At 46.1% G+C, this 10564-nt stretch overlaps 1 protein-coding gene across 1 annotated transcript in view; it reads right to left on the reverse strand.

Moving 5' to 3' along the window:
* Window positions 1-9116, reverse strand: part of Blnk (B cell linker) — a 71151-nt gene extending 62035 nt beyond the window's left edge. Inside the window, exon 1 of the mRNA XM_036196457.1 lies at window positions 8900-9116. Within this exon, the coding sequence (XP_036052350.1) occupies window positions 8900-8946 (47 nt within the window). The 5' untranslated portion in view covers window positions 8947-9116. The remainder of the gene's footprint in view (window positions 1-8899) is intronic.
* Window positions 9117-10564: the final 1448 nt, after the last annotated feature.

Consider the following 10564-nt stretch of genomic DNA (forward strand, 5'->3'; position numbering starts at 1 on the left):
TATCTGTAGCTCTAGTGTCAAGGGATCTGACACCCTCTTCTGGCCTCTTTGGGCACTAGGCATGCACGTGATGCATAGACATACATGGAGACAAAGCACACAAGAAAAATAATTTTAAAAAGAAAGTGTATTTCTCATGTTTGAGTCTGTCACGAAAAAAATGAAGTTATTTCTTATTTCCTGGTTTGTTCAGTACTGTGTGTGTGTGTGTGTGTGTGTGTGTGTGTGTGTGTGTGGGTGTATTTGACCTTAAAAAAACTCATTCCAGCTGGGCAGTGGTGGCACACTCCTTTAATCCCAGCACTTGGGAGGCAGAGCCAGGAGGATCTCTGTGAGTTCAAGGCCAGCCTGGTCTACAGAGTGAGATCCAGGACAGACAGGCACCAAAGCTACCCAGAGGAACCCTGTCTCAAAGAACAAAAAAAACCCTCATTCCTCCTGCTGCATATTTTTACACCTGAACCAAGCACAGTTTTTGTTTTTAATTCTTGTTTTCAGTAGTGGGGATGGAATCCAGGGCCTCGTTCATGCTAGGCAAGGACTCTATCACTAAACTATGTCTCCAGTCCCCCCCTTTATTCTTTATTTCGGAACAGGGTCTTTCTAAGTTGCCCAGTGTGGTCTCAAACCTGTAACTCTTCTGCCTCAGCCTTTTGAGTACATAGGATTACAGATTGACACTAACAGGTATGGCTTCCAGGTATAGTTTAGAACAGTGGTTCTCAGCTTTCCTAATGCTGCGACCCTTTAGTACAGTTCCTCGTGCTGTGGTGACCCCCAACCACGAAATTATTTTGGTTATTACTGCATAACTGTAATTTTGCTACTGTTATGACTTGTAATGTAAAAATCTTTGTTTTCTGATGGTCTTACATGTCTCCTATGAAAGGGCCGTTCAACACCCAAAGTGGTCTCGACCCAGAAGTTGATGTGTGGGGATACAGGAAGGCATTCTATGTCTAAGCTTATGTTCCCCATCCTTTGCTCTAACACCCATGGACATCGCCTCCCACCTGGGGAACTCTGTTCAGGTGGGTGTGTCTCCACCTCTGACCTCCTTATCGGGAACAGTGTCCTATTCATCAACTCATAACTCTTGCTGACTTAATGATCTCTGTGCCAGAGGCAGGAGGACAGCGTCTGCCCTTGAGTCCAAGCTAGCTGTCAGAACAACGACTCCTGACTATTGCTGGTGTCAGGGAACAGCCAGGTCCATGACTACTGTACTTAGTGACGTGATTCTGAACCAGAACCCCAAGACACTTCATCCTGTGTGGAGCTCTCTAAGGACACAATTTGGTGTGTCAGGGAAGTTGAGACCAGGGTGTATTTTTGGGGAAGAGGATATTCCCACTGTTTGTTTTACATACAATGCCCCTACTATATGTGTACATAAGTAGTACATAGCATTACTTCTGTTTTCCAGATGAAAGTGCCAAGGTAGAAGGGATTGAGTGCCCTTCTCCAAGACTGAGCTCATTTGTGCAGAGCAGGCACCCAGACCCGGGCCCGCCTATTCCAATCAACGTGAATTCTCTCTAGTGCAGCAAAGACACTTTCCCAGGGTGCCTCCTAAATTATACCGCACTGGCGATGGCTGCTTGGTCTGCAGCTAAGGCCAGCTATTCTCTCTGTAATTATAACTCACCCTCAGACAGTGGGAGCCACTGTTGGGCCAGTCACTATGAAAACACACCAGTGTGGTGCCGCTCACACCTGAGTCAGGGGAAATCCAAGTTACACCTGAGTCTACAGGGCTTCGTGGAGGCTCCCTTTTAACTTCTAATTTTTTTTAGTTTTATTTTTATTATTTTATGTGCATGGGTGTTTTGCCCGTGTGTACATCTGCCTGTCTGTGTACTACATGCGTTCCTGGCGCCTAAGGAGATGGTGAGGCTCTATATGGGTCCTGGGAATCGAACCCTGATCCTTTATGACAACAAGTGCTCTTAACCACTGAGCCAACTCTCCAGCCCTTCCCTTTTAGCTTTTTAAAAACAGTTGTCAGGATATGTATAGAACACTTACTAAACTAGAAAGCTCTATTAGCCAATAAATGACTCAGGGAGAGAGAGCAAAAGGGATGATGTGTGGCCTGCTTTCCCTCATCCACAGGCAACATGGAGGTGTGAGTGTGACAGTTGGCTTTATTGACACTAGCTTGCACAGGTGACTTTGCCTTTCTGGTCTCGATTGTCCTACTTGAGACTTAAGGAGGCTTGAGAAATGTCTCTTGTGTTCTGGAAAGATGGGCCTCAATGCATCTCCATTGGTGCCATGTCTCTCCACAGGCAAGCAGGCATGCTGCAACCCAGACACCTTGACCAGCACACCCTGTGGAATTTCCAGTGTTCAGTGTAAAGCAACAGCAAGGCCTCTCATTGAAGTTACTAAGACTTGCAACAACAGAGTGTTGAACTATATGTGAGCTCTTCAGTGCATGTGGCTATGCCCAAGGAAGCCTAGTAGCCTGGCTGCCTGTACCCTGCCTGCATTGTGTGAAGGAGTGGAATCTGAAGAAGGTCTGGGGTCCCTGGATAAGCTTCATGGAACAGGGTCATGGGAGAGTTGTGAAATTACCAGAACGAAAACTAAGACTGCCAGAGTAGCTGCTAGTGTACTGTTTTGGAAAGGAGGTAAAGACAAGTCAGACAGACAGAACAGGGTGGGTCAGAAGGGTGCCTTTGAGAAGTAAAGGCCTCTCAGCTGTGGCATAAGATTTGGGAAGGAAGGAAGTGAGAAAGAAAGACAAGCCTACTCCCATTATCATGGTTTCAATGTCAAATGTCTCCATAGGCTCATGTGTTGGATGATGTCTTAGAAGGCTGTGGAACTTTTGGGACTGTGGACTAGTCAGTAGAGGTGTCTCTGGGCTGACCTCGAAGGTAGTATCCACTTTTTGGTTCTATACCAAACTCTCTGCTTCCTGGTCTTCCAGGATGTAACCAAGCCACGATACTTCTTCCCAATGCTGTTGACCAGGCCACGCCCTCCCGGTCGTGAGTGCATTGTGAACAAAGATAAACCTCTCCTCATGTATGTTGTTCCATTGGGTACATTGTCACAATGATGGGAGAAGTGGCCAATACACTGGCAGATGAAGGCCCGGGGACAGAAAAGAACATGCCAGTAATAAAGAGGCTCGGTACACGGTCAAGTGATGGCATGGTGTGCCCCAATAGAAGTTTTCTTAGTGGCCAGACATTCCTGAGACCCCACATGAGCCAGCACAGAGGCTGCTGCCTCACAATGGTGCTGGGGAGCTTAGAGGGCACGTGGGACATAGAAAATAGCATCTAGTGTCACATTTCAAGTGTTCTCTCTCTCTCTCTCTCTCTCTCTCTCTCTCTCTCTCTCTCTCTCTCTCTCTCTCTCTCAGAGGGACCCTTGAGAGGAAGGCTGGAATTCCAACCCCTCTCAGGCTACATTTCTGGAGTAATAGCTGTCATTCTCTTACCCTCTACCAACTGTGTACTTGGTCTCTAGGTCCTAAGTTCCTGGGGTCCTCAGAAACCCAGCAAGGCTGTGGAATGAGAAAATTAAGTCCATCCCAGTGATTTTAGGCATCAACACCTAACACAGCAAACAGAGAGAAGCAAGGTCACCCCTAAAGGAGCCAAGTGCCACTTCCCCACAAATGACGGTGAAACCAAATGAAGTAAGTCAGGCACGAGCAGACAACTATGGTGTGGATCCAGTTACATGAGGTTCCTAGAGGAGTCATAAAGTACAAAGACTGATTTCCAGGTGCTGGGAGGGTAGTGGGAACCTACTGTGTAATGAGCACAGGGTTCCAGTTTTGCAAAATGGAAGAGTCTTAGGGATGGATGGTGATGGTGGTTGCACAAGGTTATGAATGCATCCAATGCTCCTGAACTGTACATGTAAAGATGGTTCAGATGGCAAACTTTGTTATGTGTATTTTGTCAGACTGAAAGGGGGGGAAAACACAAAAATGAGGAGGAGTCACTGAGGTATAGTCAGAAGGCCAGAGACACGGGTGTCTGAGAGAGGCACTGTGGTATCCGTGAACTCCAGTCAGAGTCTTAGTAGAGCAGACTTAAAGGTTCCATTGGTGAGGCTCTGTTTGCAGAGGGCAGGAGCCTGGAAGCTCCCTGAGTTCAGAGGCAGGATCTTGGATCAGCCACCAGTCTTGAACACCCCACTTAATAAGCAGTAAGCCTGGATCCTTCACATAAAATCAGATCAACCAATTCTTGAGACCTTGATAAGACCAAAAACAAAGTCATTTTATAGGGTGGGGGGATGGAAAATACAGAATTGATTTATAATAGTACCAGGTAAAACTCCTAAAAGAAAAAAGATTGAGCCAGGCGGTGGTGGTGCACGCCTTTAATCTCAGCACTAGGGAGGCAGAGCCAGGCAGATCTCTGTGAATTCAAGGCCAGCCTGGTCTACAGAGCCAGAACCAGAACAAGCACCAAAACTACAAAAAGAAACCCTGTCTCAAAAAAACCAGAAAGAAAGAAAGAAAGAAAGAAAGGAAGGAAGGAAGGAAGGAAGGAAGGAAGGAAGGAAGGAAGAAAGAAAGAAAGAAAGAAAGAAAAAGAAAAAAGACTGTACTCTCAAAATCAGGAATAACCTAATGGGTGCCCATGAGGAAGATAACTCAGAGATGCCACCCTGCTGAGGGAGGATCACTACAAACCTGTGTCTCACAAACACTGGAGATTTGCATATGTGACTAAGAAGATCTTAAAAGATGGATAACAGGTGTGCGTTATCACCCCTACATCTCGTTAGCCTTTTGTTTTTACCCTTGGAACATAGTACCCCACTTCTTTGGCACCCAAGGATGGTAACTGGCAGTTGGAACCAGCCTTTTGGAGTCAGCTCCATCATCCTTCTGAATACATTAGAAGTATTTCTAAGAGCCAGGTGCTTAGAAAATATATAAAAACACATGCTAGAATTGGCCTTCCATGCTTACACAAAGCTCAGGGCTAAGAAGGACTTTGGGAGTTGTTTAGACCAAATCACTCATTTTGTGGATGAGTGCAGATCAGCAGAATGTAGGAGACATGGGAAGATGAGGACCTACCTCGGATGGTGTGGAAGAAAAGAACATAGATAGAAATGAAATAAAGGAAGACAGAGGGTGTGGCAGGTGAGTAGGCAGGGAGGGTGAGTCAGAATTAGGGCTGATCATGAAACCATTGACAGAAACAGGGAGGGCCTGAGAGGAAGGGAGGGCAGAAGGGTACAGGAAAGCTGAGTTGATTTTTAAAGAATTTAAGGTGAAGAGTCCAGAAACTGGAAACTCCAATGGAAGTTTTTAGGATAGGAAGAGAGAGGTGTGTCCTGGAGTCTGTCAGAGAAAATCTCAAGTAAGTCCTTTAGCCAGCAAGGCCTGGACATCCGTGACAGAGCCTTCTGTCCTGAATAGTTTAACTGGCACTTAGATGAGGCCTGAGAGACATGTATGACAAGTCTACAATCCATGCAAATCTAAATGCCACAGATTTTAGACTCAATAGAGAAAACGGCCAAAACAGAAAGAAGAAATGAAACTAACAGGAAATACACTGGGGCTCAGTATGAAGTCCTCTGCTTATGTCCAGAGAATCAATTGCAAGCTACAGAATGAATAAGAATGAACATGGTAGCAACATTAATAACTACTGTCTTTTAAACTCAGTAATTACGGTATGCCAGGATCCTGATGTCAGGTGCTGCATAGGACAATTTATTTAATTCTCACAATAGCCCTATGGCATTTGGCACTGTTATTATAATCTTTGCCTTACAGCTGAATTTCTTCAATTAAACTTGCCTGATATCACAAAAACCTTGGCTTGTCTGACCAAAAACAATGCTATATCCTCTCACCATTAAGGTAAAGATTGAGGAAGCATGATCTGAGCAGCCTTATGTCAGAGATTTTCTCTACTTATACAAGCGAATAGATATGTGTTCATGTGTGTTACAGTGGGGAAGTTGTTAAAAATGCAAAACTTCATTTTCAAGTTAGTTACAGTACCCTGGAAAGAATGGCTGCCTAAGCTCTTTGGGATTGTACGGTCCCGAATGCTCACCTAGTAACATGGTACTTGTTTGGTCCCAGGGATGTTTGCTGTGGAAGAATTGAGAACCCAGGTCTCAGTCGAGTTGATGATGATGTCACTACCTTATAAAACTCAAAGGGAAATCACGGCTAAGAACCAAGTATAAGATACTGAAAATCTGGGAACTTCTCTTAACCAAGAGATGTATACATACACACACACTTGGCTGCGTCACCAGCCTCAGTTCTGGCGCACTGAAAATCTCTCAGTGTCTACCCCAATGGTGCCTTAGGAGCCTTTCATCCTTCATGTTGAGGATCCTTACCCCCCTCCCAGCCCCCAATTCTGCCTGTCCTCCTTTCTTTGGTTCACTCTGCCTTAGTCTTTTCCTAGTCATCCCTTCTGCCCCCAGTCTCTTTCCAGACCAGGCCATGCACCCCTGGATCCCGGTCACCCCACTGAACCCCTTTCACAAACACTCACTGCATGGTTTTGTTGTGTCCTTGCTTTTTGCTTTGCTTTACTTCAAGCAAATTCCTCTATAGGCTTTGATAGAACTGAAGAAATCTGAGCATCACTCTCCATTCCCATTGCTATCTAGTGCCAAATAACTGGCTAGGCAACTTTCTGAATTGCTGTTGATCAGCCAGGGAGGGTACACAAAGCAGAGGGAGCAAGTATTTCATCTGCCAACTTCTCACCATGACACATATTTACAGAAAACATTTCAGGTGGTGTTTTGAGTTGCTTTGTTTATAGTTCATTTCTTTGCAAATTTCCATGAGTGGAATTTCCATGTCGACGGTGCACATTCCGTTAAAACCAGGCTGATTCTGTGCAGACAATTTAGTAACCAAGTGGGGAAAATGTTGCTTTGCTCTAAGTAGATGAGTGTAGCATGTGATTATCTGAAGTATAATTTTGGTCTTTGAGCCTATAATATAATTACGTAATACCCATCACCTACTGCATGATTAAACTGGACTTTTTCCAGGGGGTGGGGTGGGGGTGGGAGGGGTCATAAAGCGATTAAATTCTATTGCTCTCTTTATTTCGATTTCCATCTGGGTTCCCTGAAGCAGGATCTGAGGCTTTGGACGGCTTTAGATTAGGGACCTTTGGGACCTCTGTTCACACCAGCCCTGACACTGAGGCCTTGCCGGTTCCCTGCCACACCTGATCTCCCTGATACCTCTCTTCTTGCTGCTGTGCCTTTAGCTCTAAATGCCTGGGTTCCTTACCTTCCCAGCACCCCAGGATCTGTGCCTCCAGCTGCCTCTATCCAATCTGTCCTGCTCACTCTCTGATAGCACTACTACCCAACTCTGCACGATTAGACCCCCTCACTCACTTTTCCAGCTGGCCCCACCAGACAGGACCAGCTCCCCAGGGCCCTCTCATCCAATACCTTCCACGCTGCAGCCTCTGCTGGGCAGAACTCTCCTCACCAGCGTTTGAGACTGCACTCACATCAGCTTCTGTATTTCCTCCTCAGCATGATGTAACTATTTTCCCCAGTTCTCCATCTATTTTGTCTGAGCTGCCGCTCAAAGCCTAATTCTTGAAATGGCTTCTTCATGAAAATGTCTCTGCTACTCTGATCCTCTTCTCTACTTTGTGGCCCCTTATTACTTCCACTGTTCTGTCTCTTCCCCGTGAGATGCGAAGTTAAAGACCTAGGGTGCCTGTGGGACCTTCTGACATCCATCCATGTTAAGGACTCTGTGGCTTTCCTGGGCATGCTCTAGAAATGGCTGACCAGCTGGTGCTGCCGGCCATCCTAGTCCCCTTGGTGCGTCCCAGTCAGCTTCTTACCACACCCCCAGGGTTAGAAGACCTGTAGGCTGACTGTGAAAGGCTGTCCCTCTCCCAGCTCCAGGTTCATGTCTTTTCAACTTTATCTCAAAATCTCCAGTTCTCTAGCTCCTAAGTATGACCCCATGAAAGTCCAAAGTTCCAATCTGCAGCTGGAATATAACACATCCCTAAATATTTAAAAGTTCCAGTCTCTGAAAGCCATTTGGCACCACTACAGTGAGACAAAAAGATCTTCAAACTCAAAATTTGGGAAGTCATATATTCATAGTCACTTCACTTATGCCTTAGTCCACTGCTGGTTTATTCTTTCCTAGTATATTTTTTTTAATTTGCTAAAGCTGTTTTTAAAATTATTATTGTTATTATTATTATTACGCATGTGTGTACATGTGTAGTATGTGTGTGGGCATGATGTGTCAGGGCATACATGTGCCATGCAGTGAATGTGAACTCAGAGGACAGCTTTGTGGCGTTGGCGCTCTCTCCTTTTATCTGGGTTGTGGGGATGGAACTTAGGTCACCAGGTCGCTCGGCTCGCACAGTAAACACTTTTTCCAATGAGCCAGCTGACTGGCCCCTATGCAGTTTTCAAAACTGATAATTATTGTACTTTCATGAAAGCATTGGGAAGACATATAGTTCCCCCCAGTAAACTTGTGATGAACACTCACAAAATCAAAAGAGATAATAGCCGGCAATGACCACAGATGTTCCCCATGCAGTGGGTGCAGACTCTGTCTGGACAAGCCCTTCCTCAGCAGTGTGTCCTATTCAGACTCAGAAAGCTGGCCATTGGTAGCATGTGGCCCACAGAATTTTCTATCTTCTTGCCTTCCCAGAGTTTCACCTTTATCCTGTCACTGGCAAAACCTAGCCAGAGTAAGTCCACTTGCTCCTACACATTTCTTAAAAAAACCCTGTCTGCTTCCTCTCAGCCATTGCCAATCACTTCCTTGGAACTGGCAGAGTGTTCTAGAGTATTAGCACCTCTGAAAATAGTAGGGACACTAGCTAGTGGGGAAGGAGCGGGGATAAGGATCCGCAGGGAAACTTACCTCAGCTTCTGGCTGGCAGGGACAGTTATCTTATTCAGCTTGTCCATTTCTCTTGAGAGGAGATGTGGGTCGCTGCCCAGGGGGATGTCAGTAGCTCCTGACCTTCCTAGGGAGCAGCATGGTAAGGCTTTGGGCTCAGGGGCTCAAGCCACTGGAGCTGACTTCTGAGAGTAACCACAGGCTGCTGGCAAACACCCCTGCACAAGGGAAGTAAAACTCGCTGGAGCGCATCGTCAGGTTTCATGTTTCTATGAGATCATGTGATCTGGGGAGTCAGCCAGCTTGGCTGATTCCTGTGCGTTGTGTAAACTTCAGTAGCAAAACCTTATTGGGCATGCAAATCCTTTCCAGCGGCTCTTTTATGACCAGGTTTGTTGCCAGGTTGGAATAAGCTTCTGGCTGGGCACTACTTCCTGGTTATCCCAAATCTTAGGTAGTCCCTGTTTTCAGCAGATGGCCAGTGTCATCTGCAACTTCCCAGGTACAAGGAAAAGCTGAATAGTCATTACATCTGGATGACTCTTGGGGGCTTTCTGCTCATTTGCATGAAACTATGGATTAGCCTCTTCTGCTCAGAGAACTAAGATATGAAGTGGACTGTTCATGGTGCTCCTTCTTCATATATCTGGTTAGCAAGTCATGGCAGTGGTCATTTACTCAGAGAGACGGGGTCTCTTCTTCTCAAGCTGTATTTAAAATGTGATGGGTAATTGTTTGTGTAAGGTCAATGTCACTGAGGAGTAGAGAGATAGGTGACTCCAGGAAGAAGAAATTATCTCCATTATATACTGTGTAGAGGCAGGAGTTGCCTTGCTGAAAGCTTAATGCTTTCAAATAAAACTAGGATACACCTCAAATCAGCTGAAAATAAGCCCAGCAATTTCCCAACACATGACATCAGGCAGATGCTTCCTAACTCCACTCCCTGTCTTCATCCCCTCCTGACTTTGGACACTGCTCACTTCTTCCTCTCATCAGACCCAAGTGACATGTCAGATGTGGGGGTACCCCAAGGACAGTGATATCCCACAGTGACCCCCTCCAGACAGCTCTGCTGCCCTCCTCAAGACTCATCCCCCCTACACACACACACACACACACACACACACACACACACACACACACAATTCCTCTGCCTTCCCTGCAGGCTTCCAATTTATCAGTGGTTAAAAAGCAGAAGGCAGTCTAGGATCAAGGGTGAGCAGATGAGAGAGAGTGCTTTTTCTTCCTGTTGTACCTGGGCACCCTACCCCTGCTCCTGCCACCGGGTATGTCCTGATCACCTTTGTGAGGGAGGGAGGTTGTGTTCCTTACATAATCCAAGAACCCTCACCCTGGGTCTAAAGAATGCACAGGGGACAAAGTAGAGAGCTTTCAGTTGTCTCTCCTGTTATAGCCCCAAGTTCTGACTGAAGAGAGGGGGAGGGGGGCAGACAGAGGGAGGAGGACAAGGGATGGAGAGCAAGAACGGATTCTTCCCTCCTGGGTTCTCTGTTCAAACAGAAATTCTTCTCTCCTCTGGGTGCCTTGATTGTTCACATTCAAGCATTATACCTGACTTTCCCATTCCTCAGGATATTCAAGAGCTGACGCTTCAGAGCTGATGATGGGTGGGGTCCTTCTGCTCGAGAGTAGCTCGTCATGAGAAAAATTCCTGTAGCTGTT

The sequence above is a fragment of the Onychomys torridus genome, chromosome 1 (assembly GCF_903995425.1).
Source record: "Onychomys torridus chromosome 1, mOncTor1.1, whole genome shotgun sequence".
Classification (NCBI taxonomy): domain Eukaryota; kingdom Metazoa; phylum Chordata; class Mammalia; order Rodentia; family Cricetidae; genus Onychomys; species Onychomys torridus.